Raw genomic sequence first — 21,022 nt, 5'->3', positions numbered from 1 at the left:
GAGAAACATCTCTGTTATTCTAGTCACCTTCACCTTTATTTCTACTTCTAAACTAACATATTAGAATCTAACTGCAAAGTCATACGAACACTTATCATTTAGTTTCTTTGCTTTTCTTAAGGTCTTTTGTTTGTTTGAAAACCCTTTTTCTGCCCAGCAGTGCAATCATCACTACTGCTATTAAGTAAGTTTCCTCACTACAATGCACCAGCCAGAATTTAGTTCAGGCTTTGTTCCTAAGCCATACTGAAGCAGTAACTTCACAGCAGTGATAAAGAAGTACAGAAACATAAGGAGCAAAGCCCTATAGAAGTTCTTTACAGAAAAAGACAAGTAGCATTTATGTTGCACAAATGGAGTACAAACAGATCAAGAGATTTGCCTTGAATGACACTGCAGGCCTGTGACCGTGCTTTAAACAGAAATCATATCCAAGTCTGAATTTACCTCATGGAAGCATGCCCCTTATCTCTTACAATCTAGCGACAGTTCAAGACAGGTTAAACACAATCACCACCATAAACCAAAATATGCTATTTCTTCAGTCACATTTTCAAAATTGAATTGGGGCAGGGGGAGCTTTTTTGAACACATTCACAGAATATACAAAAACAAACAATAGGTGGGGAAAAATGTAAGCATTTTATTCTAAGGAACAACTCAGTCCTGCATAAAGAAACTAACAGCATTACTATGGTACTCCTAAATATGGCAAAATAATTAAGATCTTGCATCAAAGTGCTAGTTCACAACTGGGTTTCTTTCAGAGGTCTGTGTAATTATTTTAAAGCAAGATTGGTCTTTGAGAGTCAACATAGAAATTCCATGGCCTTACACAAGGAAAAAAAAGACCACCTTACCCAACAAAAACAGGTAGTTGGTGAGACAGGATTTTTCTTCATTTTGATTTTTTTTTTTTTTTCTGTGTGGATTAACAGATGGGGTGGTTGAATGCTCTGGCTGAAGTCATTCCAGTGAGTGGCTCAGCTAGGATTAGCTTCTTTGTACTGGTGGTGGAGTTTTTTTCCTAAGCTATACCCTGTTTAAGCCAAATTAACTATTAAGTTCATAATTTCATACTGCATCCTAAAAGCATTTTGGTTATAAAACTATAAAGTTGTTCATAGCATCTCTATGACTGGGATGAATAGTTGCTATTGTACTTCAAGACAAACATTTGGTCATTGCTTAGCTTCAGGTTTGGGGTGAAAAGTGTCTTTGTCTACTGGTGGAAGAATCCTGGCATAGTGTGGCATTGCTAGAGTCAGTTGTAAACAGTTCAGAAGTTATCCAGGCACTGCAGCTGGCTCAGAAGCAGGCAGACGAGTTTGCCTGTTTCAGGAAACTGTGAAAGGTCTTTTCTAATTGGAGTTAGTACGATAGCTCTTTTCCGGTCATACAAGGAGCCAATAAACACAGAACAACTGCCTTGGTATTCTTGCTTGTAGCTAGGCCAGCTCTTGGGGAGAAGCTAAAGACCATATGATATATTTAATACTTTAATCTTCATCTCACTGTGACTGAATAATTAAAACAATACAGTCATAGGTCACCTTCCTGTTCTATCACTTAAATCCACATACAGCAATGCCTTTTGGTGCAGCCACATTTAATAAATTGGTAATGAAGCAGAAGAAAGCCTTGCCTTTTCCGGGAACTCAAGCCCCAAGCACTGCTCCTGCTGTCTTGGCGCACATAAACCCATCATTGTAGGAAAGCACTATTTCCTCCTCCCCCACTTTCCTTTCATCCCTAAATTAAGATCTGTAGTTAAGTCCATCCTTCCCCTCCCCCCAAAGAAAAGCTCTCTTAAAACACAGACTGTGCTTGAAGGAAGGAAAAAGGCATGTGGAGCTGTGACTCAGCTGCAAAGAGTTCTCAGCAATCAAACACTCACTTGTCCCCAAGCAGGGTCACATTCTCATCTTTGAGACGGTATTTTCATAGAAAAGATCTTGTTCTTTACATTTTAGAGAGCCTATGTCTACATTTCACCTGGAACTCCAGCATATTAAGTTTTTTCAGCAAAATGATATTCAGACCTTAACCAGAAAACTAACTGGTAAAAATCAATTTAGGGCTCAGAAGTCTGTGATTCATTACTCACCTAACTGCAATTTAACATCCTGTTGCAAAAGGCAGATGCACGAAAAGATTTCTTATGATTTACATTAAGACATAACAGCCAAAATTAATTGCTATTCAGACCTTCTGGCAATAATTCTAGTATAGTTGCTAGCGTTAATGTGGTGTTTGGAAGTTGAAAAGCTAGATATTGTTCGTGTTAAGAATTTTTTTTGGATAAAAGACAAATTTCCTGATGAGGTTTCATCTTTGTATAACTTTCTGTATTACCAACAACATCTCTTAAGCAATTAAAAGAGCAAGGGCAAATCCTTTTCCCTTCCCTAAATGGTAAGTGAGGACTGAATTAAAAGTATGTATTAGCTCCAATTTGAACTATTTAAAGTGACCTCCCTATATACAGTGCTGGGGTTTAGCAGCTTAGTTGCAAATACAACATATCCTTCAGTATCAAAAAAAAAAAGCAACTAATTCTCTGGGCATTAAGCCTAATAAATATCTTTGCTGATCTCAAGTAGCTGGAAAAATCTCTTATTGGCAGGAAGGCCCAGGTGATACGCTCTGATAGGCCTTCCCATTAATCACATTGATAATCAAGTACATTTCACTGTTTTCTGGAATGCACTCATTTATAACTTAAACTGAAAGTCCCCATAGTTTTTGATTAGACTTGATGAACTCTGTGTGTATAAGATGGGTTACACAGATTGGCATATGTTCCATCCGATTTTTTTACATCCAATATACTTGGCTCCCCTGTAGCTATGCAGAAAACTATTGTTGTCACAGCCCCTAAGCTGCTAAATCTTGCTAAAACTATTCCAAACTTCCCCTCTTTTCACACCCTCTCCCCAAAGGAGCTGGTCCTAGTTATCACAATAATTACAGTTTCTCTAAACAAGACTAGCTTGTTGCACAATAGCTGGAAATCTTTGGCTTTAAAGTCAGAAGAGAAATAAAAAAGAACACAGAAGATAGTCAGTATATGCTCACATCCTGGGCAATTACTAAGGCAGAGGACGCTCACATTAAGAAAGCATAAAGGGAAAGAGCCACGTGGATTTAAAAGCTACTTTAAAGTGTGCTGTAAGTTAAGCTTTCTTTAACGTGAAATTCAGAGGTTAGCTTGTACTGAGCAAACATCAGTGGCAAGCAGCAGCACTAACCTGCAAAGGCTGAATGGAAAATAGGAAAATAATTTAAACACAAATGCCAGCTTTGGAAAAGTTAGACCCTTGCAGAACACATAGCAGAAATAGAGTTGGTTTGGCAACAAAACATGCTTTTTCTAGTGACATCAACTTCAATCACATGCACTACCACTTGCACACAAGAATTCATAGTTAGGTAGTCTGGAAGAAAAATCCAGCCAAGAATGTGTACTCTGATTTATTTACACACAATCACTTAAGAAGTGGTTTCAGCTTCTGACAAACTATGTGGTAATGAGCTGTAGCACTGGAAAACAGGAAACACACTTGGGGAAGGAGGAAGATGCACTCCATTTATTTTGGTTTGTTTGTACAAAGCTCCAGTTTTCATGACAGTGTTAGTTAGTTGGGTATACCAGGACTTAGTTTTAATTGAAAGAATAAAAACCTAGAAAAAACATTACTGGCTGATTCATTGACTAAAATAAAAATTCAATTCAATATCCAAACTTCAAAGGAGCCAAAGCATGAACTGTGACATTCTTTCTAAAGATTTTGTTGGTGATGAATTTAAACTTAGTGTCAGTGCTCCTGGAGTAGGCCTAGCCTGGTACTATTAGGACGCATCTGACTTGCTCTACTGAAACCAAAGAATCTGGGGTACAACTCAGACACCTGAGCGGACTCCCCTGTGAGAAGGCAAGAATGAATCCTTGCACACCTGGCACTACTTAACCAGTAGTCAGGTAAACTTTTAACAGATTACCATAAGCAATTGTCTATTCTGACACAGTACTCGGTAAATAGCACTAACAAAGTTCTTGAAATAGAAAAGTTGAAACAGCTTAAAACAAATACATCGTACAACAAAAACAATCCAAAGAAATCTTTTAACCACCACACTATATCAAGTTTGTTTTCTTTCACTCCTTCCACAACTCTCATTTAATTCCCCTTTTTCAATTTTAAGGGTTTTTACTTGACCTCAGACAGAACAGCAGCATTCTGTAAACCTTGGGAGGTATTTAATTCCCAGGCCTCCATCATTGGTTCCTAATGCTAATGCTATCTCTCTTACCAATAAGATACAGAGAATTTTATAACACTTAAAAAAATTAGTCTGGTTACTGCTCATATTCCTAACTTAATTTCAAATGTTCTATTAAGAGAATGTATTATAGAAAAAAATCCTCCATTTGTGTTACACTAGTGATCACAAGCAGTGCTAAGAATAAAATACCACCTGCCCAATTGACACCATATAATTTTAACAATATATGTGACAATTTATATGAATCTTGTTGCATGCAAAGGTTGTGGATGAACATAGGGTTATATGCTGTACTACCCCACTCTTAGTCTGGTTTCCCTGGCTGCTTACACCAGTAAACATCAGTGTATCTCCTTGCATGTATGTAACATCGAGAAGGGATTCCTTTCTTGAGAATCCCAATATAAACAGCCTGAACTGGTTCCCAAAAGAGGAATTTAGTTCTGAAATCCTAACTGCCACTGGATGAATGCTTTTCTAGGCAAAAATTAGCAGTATAGAACTAGGTTTGTAATGACAGTTTATAAAGCTGGATTTATTGTTTCAGTATAGTCCCTTGTGATTAGTGAGGCCCTTTAGACATGGGTAACAATGGTACAAAGGGAGAGTTCAAAAAAGATTAGAAATTGTTATCATATTATTTTTTGTTGAAACCCATCCCATGTCCTACAAATGGGCATGATCCTTCTGGAGATTTTTTGTATTTGTCATTTGTTTATAGCACTATGACACTTAACCTTCTTTATTTATGGCTTGTTCTAAGCACAACGGTGGAAACAGAATCTGATGATGTAAAGCTCTAGAAAGCCTCACTGCAACTTGACTAGGTCAAAACAGGTACAAAGCAAGAGCAAATCAGACTCCCTGCACAGCAAGAAAAAAAAATAAAGAAAAATACCAGCTTCAGCATAAGCCCTTGAAACAGTCTCTTCTTCCAAAATATTTTAAGAATTAGTGTTACAGTATGCAAGACAGACTTAGTTTAACCTGATTCTCTGCAGAATAGCAAAACACTGTCTTCCCCTTTCCCATCCCAAACCCTCAAAGCCTACTCATCTTAAAATAGCATTTCAGCTACTACTTGTCACACCTAGAATGAGTAAACAGATAACTATTGAAGCTATTTCTGAAACAGGTTAGGTACAATTAGTTTATCTTATACTGTAATTTGTCCTTGCTCTTTTGTGTGGATTTTCTAAACAGTACAAATGAAAAGATTATATAAAAACTCATTTTAAAAAGAACCAGAATATCAGTTTGACTTAGGTAGTGTCTGAACCTATAAGAATTAACAAACTCTCTTAACTACAAGACAGTAGACAATGTTGACAGTAGTCTTTTTTTGGGCAGGAGGTCCTCCCCCCCCCCCAAACTGTTTGTTTAACCATAACCCTGTGAGTGGTGCAAGGAAGTGCTTTATACTTAATATTACACATGAAAATCAATCTTGCTTGCGCAATCTTATTTAAATAGTTATCCTTCTGAAATACATCAATCTAGTTAAGATATTATCCAAACAATACCACACAACATGATGATGGGGGCACATACATTCAAATGAGTTATATTAATTAAATTCTTTTTTCTACAAACAAGTAAAGTCAATAGTATCCTTTGGTATAGAATCGTAAAAAGTCAAGAGACAACGAGTTATGCAGTTAGGAAATCTAATTCCACTCCTAGCAAGGCCAGATGCCAGTTTGTAACACTAGGTAGGTCTAATTCAGCCTCCAAACAAACAGAACTGAAATACTATATAAATCAAGATAAACATAAAGACTTGGAGGTCTATAGGTTGGAAGTGCTACAAATGACCAAATTTATTTCTTCAGACACAAGATCAAACATGCTCAGTTATTACAGCTGGTTGACTTCTTTTATGTAAAGGTTTAGTGAAAACCCTGTTTTATTCCTTTCATGGGAATGCTTCCTTTGAAGGTTTACTTGCAGAGAGAAAGGGCAGAGCAGTTGGTCTGTTTCAAACCATTTCCCCCTGCTTTTACATGCATCTGTATTAAATTGTTTTAGAAGGTCTTGAGTATTCTTTCTTTAAATTTAACTAATAGCCTTTTATGTGTGGGAGAATTATTTGGCTAGAACTTACTGCAGGTGAAACCAAGCAATAGAGAAGTATGAAGAAATTGGGAGTTTTGTTTAACACAGAACAAGTATTTCCTTTAAGATTTACCTTCTTTAAATTATACAAGAGATTCTGCTCATGCATTTTTGTTTTTCTAGTAGACTATGAAGATTATTATGCAAGTTATATGTACATGTTACTTACCTAACATTTCTTTCTTTAATTTTTCATTCCGCTCTTCAATTTGTCTAGGTAATCGCTGTGGAGAGAGATAAAAATTGGAATCAGACCTATGCTTTCAATAATATTGTAGGTTAAACTAATGGAATTTTCACACACATACCCAGTATACACTGTTTATAGCTTAAAAGGAGTCCTTATGTCAAACTACACTTTCATCTTATTTTGAAAACCTGTAATTCATCCTATGACATCAGTTCACATAAACCATAAGTTGTAACTTGTAAGCGCAGGTTCCATATAGGCATACATTTTTACTGCTGAAAAAGAGATCTGATTTGTTTGCTTGGAATTTTAACTGAAAAGTTTATGGAATTTGAGACTTACAATTAAAGTATATTTTAGCCCTATTTCCTCTGCTGCATGCAATAAATTTGGTAAGAGAGGCTAGAGGAACTAAGCAAGCACAGCATTTGACTTCTGAATGTAAACACAGGTGTAAAAAGCAAAACATCCATAAAGTCTGTTCTCAGTGGCATCACACTTCAGGGAAATTCACAGTGTGAAAACATGAAGATCATCTAAATATAAATATTTTATCAGAAGATCACTGAATTAACTGTCTATGAACTTCAGGGCATTGCTTAATGAGCAACATCTTATTACGCAATATATTGCATAGTTCTGAGGAGGAGAGGGTATTATAAATGCGGGCCTTGATTTGGCAGGTCATCATGGGGAGGGAACTCCAGCAGTTCATCCTGAGCAAGGTACTAGTCCAAGTAACAGTTCATTAATGTGCTTTTCCCTTTCTCAGAGGTGGCACTAGTGTTAAAATCTGTTGCGCCATCACAAACTTATCACGTTTCTAATGAGCATTACATAACTGCATGGTCCACACATTCCTAACGATTTGAGATTCCCATTTATGCCTGGAACAGCTGTGACTCACCTTCCATCCTTACACAGTACTGGTGTTGTGCTATATGATTGTAATCATTTTTAATTAGAACTTTATATTCACTACAACTAAATTTACCATTGTATCATTTAAATTGTGCATTTTCTATACATCAGTTAAATACAACATTGAAACAAAATATATTACAAATGACTGTCACTTTTCACACATATTTTTTTCATATTTTTCAGAAGTACTATTTCAAGCCTTTATACTATGCTTATTACTGTATGATTCTGGCAGTTCAGCATGCAATTATATGCATAACTATGCTGTCTCTGCTTGTGGAGGTCATAGCAAATAAGACAGATCTGCTGTAATGGTGCTATCAGTAAATTAATTACAGTTGCAGACTATGGTAACAGGTGTGGAATTCACTCCTGATACACATGCCTTGTGATAATTGGCTTCTCAACATAGTTAAAGAATTCATTTCCTAATCTTGTTCCTTCCTGTCATTTATAGCTCCAGTCATCATGGATAGGTTTGTCATCCTGATATCATTCCCACAGTGAGATAAGATGTTCATCTCAAGAAAAAGCTGCCTGGCTATTCCTCTCCTCTTCAATGCAGGATACACTGGTGAACACTGGCAAATACAGTTCATTTTCTATACTGATGGGGAAGAGAGGTGGTATACCCCAGAAAAAAAACAGAAAAACAAGCACTAAGGAATAGAATGCAGATATACATGGATGGCTAAGCTTGAAACTAGCCCAGGCCCAGCATCACCACCAGTGAGCCAGATCTAATTAGCCCAGTCAGACCTCATCTGACTCCTGCTGACCCAGAGGGGCTTATTAAGTTGGGTGCAGATCTGGACCTAAGCTGCCTGCATGAAAACATGTGTGGATATCCCCAGGCTCTAAATTCAGTTTGCATTGTGGTTGTGAGATTTGCTGAATCTTGGACAAGTTTGGCACATATAGCGTGTCTCTCTCACATTTGGACATTAGGCTTTAGCAGGAAATGACACAAATCCTTGATCTGAAATACATACTCCATGTTTTGTCTGTCTGAATACTACTATTGTAAAGACTCAGCATTTCTCACTCCAGAAATGTATTTGCAAGGTTAGTTATCTGTAGAAAGGTGTCTGTAAGGACAGCTATTTATCTGGTGTCTATGATACTTACCTCAAAGTACAGCTTCTTTTGGTAAATAAGTTTATCTGGCCTGCCAATCCCTCAAAAACTGTGCTGAAGCTAAAATTCACACAACACTGTTACACACCTGCTAAAAACAAAACCTAAAGATTGATACCATATAATTAAACACTTTCTGGGAAAGCATCAATAGGGGTTATTTGACCACAAAACCTTTTAATTTCAAACTGTTTAATCTGGCATTGAATATGTCAAAAGTAACTAAAGTGTATGACACTAGGATTTAAATCAGAACACTAGCACTGTACTCCTAAAATATAAACAGTATTGAAATTTTAGTGCAGCTACCAAATCAGGAATCAAAGCAAAGAACTACTGTGTATTTAGTATTTTTAAACTGTCATTTAACAAGATCATGACATGCCCTAAAGCTGTATCTGAAATATTTTGTATGTACAGGAAGGAGAAAGATTTGCTCTAACAGCATAGGAAGCTAATATGCAGATTCTCTTGATGCATCATTTTCATTACCAGTGAGGGGGAAAAAAGCTGCGATATTTCTGCAGAGCACAATGCATTTTACAATAAAGCAAAGCTTCTTAGTCTCCTACACATCAGATATGTTAACCACATATGTGGAGTCAACATTACAGATGGAATTGTTTTTTTATTATGAAATTCAGAAGTTTATTATGAATATTTTAAAAAGTGTAAAACTAGCTGTCAGTATTTCCTTAACAATTTTTCAAGAGGGGACTTTTAAGTTTCAGCCTCAAAAGATTGCTTCTACTCTGAAACTTAACAAAGAACAGAACCAACTCAGGGCAGAATGTCCTAACTCCCAGTGCAGTGTAAATTGAGGGCATTTTGTACAAAGTGTTCTGCACCACATGTGAGCCTAAAGCCTCTGCCTAGTAAAATGAGGTCAAGGAGCAGAAGGTATATGTAACAGTCAACCTCTGTACTTCTCAGCTACAAAAATTAAGAATAAATTACTGATCATTCCTGAAAGATGGACAGGAAGAACAGCAGCATTGTTTACGATTCTCTTCTAGCCCAAATCTCCACTGGTTACTGAGCAAGGGGTCTTTTGTGAGATTATTAGAGCCATACTCACTGAAAGAAAATTGTGGTTTTGCAAGAGCTATAAAGGACAGTATCTCTACTTTCAGGGGGTTCCAAGCAGCCAAAATATATGTATTTTAAACTCCTTACATTTTGTACCAACTACCGACAGTGTTCCAAAGTCTTAATCTGTGGAGATTAACCTGACTGGCAGTTTATAACAATCTGTCTGATCTTCACAGCTGTTCCTTGTATGATGAGCTGCTAAAATGCACTCCTTAGACACTATTTTACCAAGTAACTGGCTAGATTACACTAGGCCTCACTCTGGAGCTAGTCTAATGCTAGAAGACTACAAGCTACAGAAACTAAACCCCATCGTTTCCTTTATGAATGTCAGCAGACTCCTTGGCTGAATTCCTGAATCAAATAAGCCATAGTCTCAGCTAGGAGACTATAAACAAGGCCAACATAAATACTCTTTTCTAGACTGTGATGGACCGATCACATTCGCTACCCATGCAGTAACGATGTTTGACAAGCTTGTCATTTATTAAGCCATTGCCAAGAGCTAGGTGATAAAGTGCTTTCCTGCTCGCAACTAGATGCATGCAACAAGCATCAGGGGGTTGTTTCACAGTACAGTAAACTGACCTTGTCAGTGGGTGCTGCCAAAACGGATGGCCCCAATACCTGCACTGCCTTGACCATGTCTGCTTTCCTTCTCACTAGCATTTGCAGTAGGACTTGTCTGACTGCAAAAAGCCAAGGCAATATAAAAGTATTTATTTGGGGCTTTTTGGTTGCTGCCTTTTTTGCTCACTTGTTGCTGTTTTTCCCTTTAGCAGAGTTAGTTGTCTGCCAGACTCGTATATAGAACCAGCCATCCCCTAGGGTTGGACATGACCTAGTACCAGTGCTAGCACAAGGAAAGCAACTGGACAGCTTTGTAAGCAGCAGGTAGTTAGTAGACCAGTTTAGCTGCTTTGTGAAACCATACCCTTACCACTAACAGGAGTTAAACAGTTAAGCAGAGTATTTTTCTGCCATCAGTGCAACTGATGCAGTCCCAAAGGAAGTAATTTCAGGCAAGGCTTCTTGTCTAATATGCTATAAAAGCAGTTTCTGTTCTGTCACTTACAACACCAAAGTATGGGGAAAAGGTGGTGGTTGGGGGGGAAATCACTACTAATGATTTATTTTCCCAAATGGAGAGTTAAAACAATTAAAACTAAGCCTTTAAAAAATATTTCTGCATCAACATATTCAAAGTGGTTTTAGAGATAATATTGCGGGTGAAGCAAATTATTTTATTTTTTTTTCTGTATGGGGCAGAACACGTTGCAGGTTCACTGATGTGAAGCTGAACTAAAATAATGATGCCCTTTGAAAATTTAACCAGATATAAATAAAGTCAAGTATTGGCATATGGATTTGAGTGCCCAACTAAGAATTACGTTTTAAAATTGCATCCATTTACCTTAAAATGGAAGTAAAGAATAGTTTGGCTGTTGTTTTCCCTGCAAAAGATGGTCAGCTCTTCCCAGGCTCTCTGGTGCTTGCAAACCATTCACCTACCATGACCTGAAGCTCCCACTTTGATAAAAAGTGACCACCACTGTACTTTTTATAGTTGCTACCTTTCATTAGCACATCTTCCTTCAAAACCACAGGCTGTCTGGCTACATCTCTACCACATTTGTCCTTTCAACACAGCCTTCATAAACTCTTTTCAAAAATAAGAACAGCAAGCAGCCTGTAAGAGGAGCTTTCTCCACAAAATAAATTTCCCTTCTTGTTACCCTTGTGAAAGACTCTCTGAACTTGTGAAATCCCCAGCTATTTTCCACACTGAGCATTAACATACTAAATATCACTACAAAAATCACTTCCTGCTGGTATTTTACACAAAGAGTTACTTAAAACCTCAAATCAGCAGGCTGTGGCAGTGACTTTAAATTCCCATTGAGTAGAGATTATTTACATGTTGGATTGGGATTTCAGGAAGTGCTAGGGGTTTACCTTTTTTATCCAAACTGACACATCCTAAAGGCCAAGGAAACTTTTAAAGCATTTCCTTACACTTAACAGAGATATGGCAAAGATTCTGCAAGGAATGTTTAATGCTGAAGTCTGAAGTATTTGTAATTTGATTGAAAGTGGTGAAAGCAGACACTGGAACACAGTACTAAGCTGCAGGTTGGTTTTTTTTTAGAACAAAGAAAGTACCTGCATCAGGAGAGAGTGCTGTTTGCAACCACAAGGTGCCTTTTTCTTCAAGTGAAAGGCTAAGTTTTTGAAGATTAATAGCAGACTTCAGTCACTATTAGTAAAATAACTCGAAGTGGCCAATATACACACAAGGCGTAGCAAAGAACAAGGACAGAAAACAGATAAATAAAGAAACAAAAATATCAACATTTTAAAGTAGATACAGACATAGATACAGACTGATAGAATCCTGTCTTTGCCATTCTCAAAGTTATATAATCAAGTCATCAAAAAAAGTAATTATTTTATAATTATGCCATAAACGCATTTGACTCCAAATTTACCAATCAGATAAATAATTCTACCGAAAGAAAACCAGACTCCCACTAATTAAACAGCTAGGAAGAACTGTGTTAATAGGGTGCTTGTATTCTGATCTCCAAATTGCAGATCCGTATTGAAATGATGGCTACTAAAATGCAGCAGTGGTTCAGACAACCTTTTCTAGCACATGCATAAATATAATTAACAGCCTCAATCAAAAACTAGAATGAAGCGTGTGTGTGCATGTGCTATTCAACAGCTAAACACGTTATTAGATGCTTACAGCTCAGAGTACACATTTACTTTCACTCATTTTACAGAGGTAAAAAGAGGACTATGCTTTATGGACCAGAGACTTGTCACGGAAGTTGTGGCAGTTCATGTAATCTTCCTTACGTAAAACCAGATGAGAAAACCACTACGCTCTCAGACAAAAAAAAAAAAAAAAAAAAAGTCATCAACACTTCATATGAAGATGCTTGCATAAACAACATTGAATATTTAGAAAAGGAAAGAGAAGACCTTGGTTTAAAGTTAGGCCAAAGTATACTATAAAGGCTTACCATGCAAGCTTCTCTGGCTTGATGAACTGATGGGTCTTTTTCTAGGACTGCCTTATAATCTTCCAGAGCTTCATCTAGTTTTTCTGTTTTTTCATATAGTTCTGCTCTCCTCAGCAAAGCTCTAATATAGTTAGGATCTAATTCCACTGCTAGAAAACAAAAACAAAGCACAGTATTTTACCTGCAACATTTCTACACCCCTCAAATGAATTCTTAAGTGTGTATTAAATTCTGAATAGTTATCTTTATAATGTAGCTAGCTCAGAATCAAGTACAGTTTAAAAGCTAAGTCGTAATTCAGAAAAGGCATACATCTGCCTGTGAAAGTCTAATGCAAATGATCATCTTTCATTTAACGTCTACAAGCTATCACAGATAGAAGTGATTTATAATGCACAAACATTTAACTTTGCAACACTGTATATGCAGAGATTCTAAGTAATGCTTCAGAAATTTTAAGGACCTGTAAGATATTTTTCAACTTTTGTATATTTAATAAGTGTGTATTATTAGATTACAGCTAAAGTTAAATATACCTAAAGACACACACAGCAGGGAAAATAAGCGTTTCCCTGCTTATCTCAGTTCAAGTTGAGACAAACTCCAGAACTACTGGTGTTCTTCTGAATTTAATATCAAACAGTCAAAATTGGGTTGGGAATCCACAAACAGTTATATTAGCTCTACAAGTTAGAGGGGCATACTGACTGAATTTAAGCTTTTCCTCTCCTTATTCCCTTGGCAGCCATTACTGTGTTTACAGATGCACTTAAGACTGAATGCTAAACTTAACAGTAACCTGCAAATGGTGATTCCTCAAAAATTTCTTCATCCATTTTTCATCATAGAAAGAGGGAGTATGAAAGACTGCCCACTTTATAATTACTTACCCATTAAAATGGTTCTTGGGACAATTAAATCAAGGATTATCTAGCTACATATTCTAGTTTATTTCTTCTGGAAGGACAAAGACAATGCTACAGTCAGCAAGTTGCAGGTTAGCGTGAATTGCTCTGCTGTGCTCCAAGTGTTGCACTGCAGTTTGTAAGCCAAGTCCCTGGGGAGTGTCAAGCGATGGTAGGTTTAAGTCTCACTGCTGCAAAGCAGACCAATTCCCTTTCATCCACTACAAAATTAGCCGAAGTGTTTTTCAAAATGCACCACCACCAAAACATGGCAAACCCACAAAGTGACAGAGGCGAGCTAGAATTTGTTACCTTCAAGAATACTTTTAGCATGTACAAACTCATATTTACGGTACAAGCAGTACTGGCACGCAGCCATTGGATTAGTTTTCTGATTGGTAACATGGACCTTTTTCCCCAGCTGTCATGGGGAGTTTAACAAATATTCAAGCATGGGTGAGTGGGTGGAAGCAATAAAGCAATACACAGCTGAAATGATTTCACCAGAAGCTGCAGAGAGAAAACCATGCAGGACAAGAACAGGAGAGCATAACCCCTTGTGACAAAGCAAAAGCCTTGCATAAAAGGGACTTGATAATGCTTTTAATTCTGTAAGGCCTCATGGTTCTTGGAATCTGGGATTAAACCAAGTTCTGGGGGGGAATAGCAGGGGGAAATGGGTTTAAAATAGTACGTGTAAGGAAACAGCTTCCATAATGAAAAGACCTCCCTATTAAAACGAAGTAAAACAGCAGCCTTATTGGCACAAGAGAATAGAAAGTAAATTATTGCAGACAGGAAAAGTTTGATAGGCATTTTACAAAATAAATAATATAAAGAATTCTTTTCTTTAAATTCTTTAAAGACCCTTATGCCCAAAATTACAGCTCTGCAGTAAGGCAGTAAATGGCATAATTTATGAATGACAGATCTGGCACAAGAGCAGCACATAGGAAAAAAAAAAAGTCATACCTTTGCTGCAGTCACTTAGGGCAGCTTCCGTCTTGTCCTAGAATACAAAATAGTTTTGTTATATTTAAATCCTATTTCTTGTGAAACAGATTATTTACAATTGCAAGCAAAAAGGTTTGTCTGGCATTCCAAGGAACTGGGATGTTCATGTAATCAAGGCTTTTCATACCGTTGCTTCTGATGTAAAGCTCTTTACCAGTGATTAGCTTCCTCTCTGTGAAGGTTGCCAGTGTTCAAACTGCACGGCTGCCCCACTAATCGGTCTGCACTGAACAGCCGGCAGCAAGCTACAGTCAAAAGGCTGAGTCACATCTGCAGGCCTTGGCTTAACCGAGCTACAGCTTTTCTACCTTTGTCAATTAATTAAGGGGTTGGAATAGACAGTTCCCAAGAGCCCCAGATAAATTCTTGTCTGTACAAGCTAACACATTTGGAAAGCAGATACTGCCTTTAGCACTAATACAGCTTTCTCTACAAGGGACAGTGCATAAGGCTTCCAGAAGTGGTAGGGACAAGATCTTAGTGCACCCAGACAACCATAGTTAGAAGATGACAGCCAGGCAATCTGCTTATAATGAAACAAGAAAAAAAGCAAAAGAGTTGAGACAGAGATCCTATTTTCATCCAAACTAAAAGGGCTTAAAAAAACCCCCAACCCAAAATGCAGGCTGTTCTGTGCTTGTATTGTTGATCTAAGTGGTAGTAATCTTTCTACACCCAAGGAACTAACTATTTTCTCCTCCATAAAACAGAAGCTGTCTCAGAAGAGAATGCCTCACAAGCTTTTATTGTAGTGCAAAGCAAATGGGTGCAGCAGGTATGGAAGAACAAACTTAATGGGGAAAGTTATTAATAATATGAATCTATTTTCAGAGTAATGTATTGGTCTGTCAGGTTCCACTGATCTATCCTGGTGAGATACACTAGTTTGTGCACAGTTCTTTTATCATCTTGGCCTCCGTTGGGGGCTACTGGATTAGTTTCCCAGTGATATCAATAGGTAACATCTGGATTATGAGGAGGTTTTTCAGTTTACAGCTTTCATATTTGAAAGGTTCCAGCATCTGTTATTACAGATTTTACTCCATTTTTTCCTTGCCTGCTCAAACAATTCAGTATCCCAACAGCAAGTTAGATAACTCTAGCCATACAAGAATATTCTATGCTGAGTAAGAATTTATTTATGCCTAAATAAGGCTGCAAGGTACATTTCTGAACAGAGCTGCATCTGTCTCAATACTGGAGGAAAACTGCAAGAAAGTTCTCTTTGCTGGAGGGTAAACTGAGGATAGGAGTTAACTGTGCTATTTTTCTATAATAATTTAATCTTAAAAACAAAGGCAAAAATAGGGAGTAATTTCTCCTGAATTCTTAGTATCTCCTCTTTCTAAAGAAGTGAAAGTTTCTGTTCAGACAGATTGTGTTCTGTGCCTTCCAGGCTACTTAAGTTTATTGCTGATTCTGGTTAACATCTGGGCACCTGTCCCTGGTCAAGGAATAGAAAACATATGAAGAAAGCTGCAGCCATTCTATGCAGACCATGCCCTACTATATAGGTCTGTCCTACTACATAGCAACTGTGAAGGAAGCAGACTAACTGAATTAATAAAGCCCTATTTAGGAAGTCCTGCTTATGCCTCAAAGCATTTGAGCCAATTAAATGAAGACAAGTATATGACAATCCAGGCTTTTAAAAAAACACTAACTAGCTACAATTCTATACAATCTAATACATGGTCTGCATACACTAAACATGCTCAAAGACATCTGTTCTACATGAACTTTGAATTTCATTAAAATAGAGAGAATGAAAGAAAAAATCAGTGGTTTTAACATAATGCAGCAGAACAACTTTGAACAGCTGTTCCAACTGCAACTTTCAGGTTTGTATTAATCCTCAGTAAAGCCAAGCATACCAGCATTTCTACTGGGAGCATGACAGACTGAGCAAGCAGCAAAACCTGCAAACAGCTTTATTCCTTTGCCCTCCTTTATGCACCCCTAATGACTTCATTATTGCATTTGTCATATAATCAATACATGGTGTTTCATAAAATAAAAAGAATATTCACCTGTTTCATTTTTGCAGCAGCTCTGTTTGAAAATAAAACAGCCCTATCTTTTTGGAAGCAGGCTGGACAAATCTGCAGAGCCTTTGTGTAGGAGTCTTCTGCCTCTCCATAGTCTGCAGATGCAATAGCAAAAAAACCAAAACAGATAATTTATTTCAAATAGCAGTACAGTCAGTGAACAACATGGCTAGGATTTCTTTGGAAACATTTCTCAACATATGATGCAATATTAAACCAGAATCAGTAGCTGCTCTCAGACAAAGTACATTACTAAGTAGTACATAGATCAATGACAATTATTTTAAAATCAACACCCTTGTAAAAGCAGAAATACAGTCCTGAGCTTAATGTAACAAGTGCGGCATGACGTGTTTATAATTCTCATCCCTGAAATTGTGTCATTCTATTTGAGTACCAGCCTTAGAGGTAGAATCTCTTCAGATTAAGTGTATCCTTGATCTGACAGGAAGCATGTGCTGAAACACGTCACTGCACCGATACCTGTTCAAAGCAGCTATGGCAATATTTTATTTGCCACATCATCTTCAATGACTGACTTAAAGGTCAGTCACCACAAACCCATTATCACTTGAAGGTCATCCGTCATCAAGTCTGGTCTAAAGCAAGGACCAGTGGTTTACCACCAAGTTATTAATTTTCTAATAAAGGTAGAGTCAAGAGTGAAAAGGCCCTATACTGACTCTGAACAACAGCTCGCCAGCTGACAAGTGCATTGTCCTCAAACCAGGGCAATTCTTTCTGTGAACATTAGCTGGTGACCATCCAGGTGCTTAAAAGGTTGTGTTATTTCTGATTAGTAAGCACTTTGGCAAGCACAGGCACACTGAAAAGATGTGCTGAAGAATTTGTCATGAAGAGGCTATGGATGAGACTTCACAAGATGATTTAGCCAACATTACAAGCTTGCCGCTTTCATGGTCTGAGCAGTTCCCTTCTGCCTGCTCTGATGCTTGCCTGAATTGGTAAATCATTCCCCAGGAATCTTGCTCTCTTAGCCCACAATAAGACAGCTCCAACTGGAAGGCCACTGTCTGGTTATTAGAGTATACTTCTGGGAAGGGGAAATTACTTGTGTCCCTGCTGACTGTGGAAAGTATGAATCTGCATTTCCTGGTTTCTTTGTGAATCCTCTAGCCACCAGAACATTAAATGAAAGGTAGGTGTCAAAATCACTTTTCCCTTTATGTTTTTCAATTAAAAGCATTAGTACAGTTATTTATTACTGACCTCAAACCTGTTGTTATGTATTAACTATGTTCAGAACACATCCAGTTCTGGCATAAGCTAGAAATTTACACAGCACTAGATTTTTTTTTTTTTTAATATATGTGTGTGTGCATACATGTACATCTCTACATATACACACATAGACATGTGTGTACATCTCTATATACACATATACATGTACATCTATATGTATATAGATGTACATGTAAGTACATATAGATATACATACATGTGTGTATATATGTATATATAGATGCCTGTATATATACGTACACACACATACACAAAGAAAAATGTACAACAGATAGAGTCAGTGGATAAAAAGAAACATGCAAATGTACAAAGGAATGAGAGAGCTACTGGGCCACCAAGTCCTGCATCAATTCTAAGCACACGCATTAGCAAAACTCAGAGCCTAGTGGAAGCCTTTTCTGATTAGTAAAAGAAACCATGGCACTTGGAAGGCAGTCAATTCTCTATCATGTTCTTGGATTTAAACACTTAGTTTTCATGAGAATACTGCTTTAGTAATCCAAGTCTTTGTGATTTAAACTTAACTCTTAAGGACGTCTGCTATCTTTTTCTGTTCTCTAGAGCCAGATGAAAAATTATATAGATGATAAATTTGAACAGTGATAGGTGTGAGATCTTCCTATGGGTTTTCTGCAACATCACCATGATGGCTAAGTATTAATTTAAGATTCTGTAACATCCATATGGTGTTAAAAGATTATCAACCCACCTCCTTTCTTGAACTGCTCATTTCCTTTCTCCTTCAGCGTTGTGCTCTCCTTTCTTCTTTTCTACAAAAGAAAAGACAATGTCTCAAAGTATTTAATTGAAATGAACAAGTAGGTCAGCTGCAGTTCCAAATAAAATATGAATAGAAATCAGAACAAAATGTAACCTGAAGAATTTTAACTAGTACCAAGATCGCTTGCTTGTAGTCATTGTGACATGATACACTTTATATATCCATGAAACACTGGAGTATAACAACAAGGCTATTAAAAAGCTCCAGTTCATGGACAACAGTATGCAGAAAGAGCATTCATAGTGAATTACAAGGTTTAAACTAATATGTTAGCTTTTTGGCTGGCTGTTTGCTTCTTCTTTCCAACTCAATTTAATTCAATCACTGCAGGTCAACTATGTAGAATATATTTTAGATGTAAAGTCTCAAAAGTTTTTCTTGAAATAATTCCACCTCAGAAATTCGTAGTTACTTTCAGAGATGTACAAAGCATGTTGAGCTGACTGCATTAGAAACAGGTCCATGGATAATACTGCCCTGAAAGATTTCTTATGCAGAGAGAGTGACTAAACCATCAGACCCAGGAAGATTGTTCTGTTATACAGTGAAAATTGCACATGCTGAGCAGAGTTGTGTTTTCAGCCATGAATATTTTAACAGTACTCTTGGCACAACTGAAGTTGACATGAATGCTCTTAGCCTTTGACACAGAAAACACAGGATTTCACCAAGCCATCTCTTCAACCTATTTACAATGGAAGTCTTTCACATGCAGACATACCTCACACAAGTAAAAACAAAGCACTATAAGTAAGACAGTAACATCAAGAAGCAATACTCATGTTCATGAATCATTTCTATAGTAGAAAAATGATTATTTGACCACTGATTTTGCCCCCAACACACATGCAGACACAAAGAACTTAAATCAAGGTGTCTATAAATTACAGATCATTGAGCAATTAAAAAGCCAACATTAGGAAAAGGAGCAGTTTCCTTTCCTGCAGATTGTGTAAATCAAGGATTAATGCAATTATCAATATCGCACAGAACATCTCCTTGGAAACAGCTAAATATAGTACTCTTTGTGGAGCGCTGCACCATCTCACAGCTACGCCACGTAGCTGACAAACAATACAAAATCAGAGGGTCTCTCCTCTTGCTTTTATTGGTTTTGGAAAGTAATTCACCTGACCATTGTCACCATCTTAGTAATAACAGATCACAATGCTCTGAAAACTAGGCTCAGGGGAATGGCATTCAGTTGTGACACACAAAATTACACAGTAAAATATCTGACCCTTTCGATACATGCCTACATCACTAAATTTTTTCCTGTTGCCTATTAAATATGTTTTCTAATACTCATTGCTCCTCACATTTAAAAAACCCCTCAAAAACTAGAACATAGATCAGACAAAACATGCACCCCTATTTAGAAACTGGCTTTCCTCCAAGGTGGACTGACAAACCTACACAAGTCCTTCCACAATGTCACTTGCACCAACATACACAAGCCAGCTGGTGCTTTCTAAATGTGAGCATACAAACAAATTTAACCACTTAAGGCACAAGCAGCATTCAAAGCACCAATTCTTTGTATCTATGTAGGATTCTGCTGTTCAGCACAGGAAGTATGTAACTGCACTTGAAAGCTGTACCCAAACTTTTGAAGTGCCACACAAAACAGCTCCAGCAAGGTCACTGCCACACACACAGTTGACCCTCCACAGAAAGAAATTTTTATAACATCTTGAATGCATATAGAGTGAAAGCCCAACGGAAGTAATTTTCACATCGGTGAACAAAGCAGCCAGATTTCAGCACAGAACAGGTTTGGAGATGATGATCCTACTGGAAAACATGAAAGATCTACATAGACAACCCTCATTCAAGAAAAGAAATGCTTGAAACACTACCCCTACTGACTTCATTGCTCATGACCTATTTAAGAACTGGCCTTTAAGTGCCATTAACTGATTCACTGTTGCATAAGGTAGAGTTATAACTCTACAATAACGAAAGAATTTTTTTTTTTTTTTTCATAAAATGAGAACTACAGCGTGGTCACAGTACTCCTGATGCAGAAACCCTAAAATCAAGGAACACTGGATTAAAAGCTTTACCTGTATTATCATTATTCTTTTCATTTTATTAGAATTATTACAAAATATTACATGTTTACCCCAGTTAAGAATTAAACACTAACATAAAAATGATTTGCAGCAAGGCAGCTTCAGAAAAGAAGCTTGATTTTAAAAAAAAAAAAAAAAAAAAAAAGAGAGTGAAAGGAA

At 37.2% G+C, this 21,022-nt stretch overlaps 1 protein-coding gene across 1 annotated transcript in view; it reads right to left on the bottom strand.

Annotated features, from left to right (window-relative positions):
• The window catches only part of TTC1 (tetratricopeptide repeat domain 1), a 33,340-nt gene that overhangs the window by 2,094 nt on the left and 10,224 nt on the right, over positions 1 to 21,022 (bottom strand). Inside the window, exons 3-7 of the mRNA XM_075056761.1 lie at positions 18,717 to 18,777; positions 16,727 to 16,839; positions 14,655 to 14,691; positions 12,778 to 12,926; positions 6,572 to 6,626 (exon numbers count right to left, since the gene is read on the bottom strand). Coding sequence (XP_074912862.1) covers positions 6,572 to 6,626; positions 12,778 to 12,926; positions 14,655 to 14,691; positions 16,727 to 16,839; positions 18,717 to 18,777 — 415 coding nt within the window. The remainder of the gene's footprint in view (positions 1 to 6,571; positions 6,627 to 12,777; positions 12,927 to 14,654; positions 14,692 to 16,726; positions 16,840 to 18,716; positions 18,778 to 21,022) is intronic.

Source organism: Buteo buteo, chromosome 24 (genome assembly GCF_964188355.1).
Source record: "Buteo buteo chromosome 24, bButBut1.hap1.1, whole genome shotgun sequence".
Taxonomy (NCBI): Eukaryota; Metazoa; Chordata; class Aves; order Accipitriformes; family Accipitridae; genus Buteo; species Buteo buteo.
The sequence above is the reverse complement of the archived record's forward strand: the minus strand, read 5'-3'. Positions and strand labels throughout refer to the sequence as shown.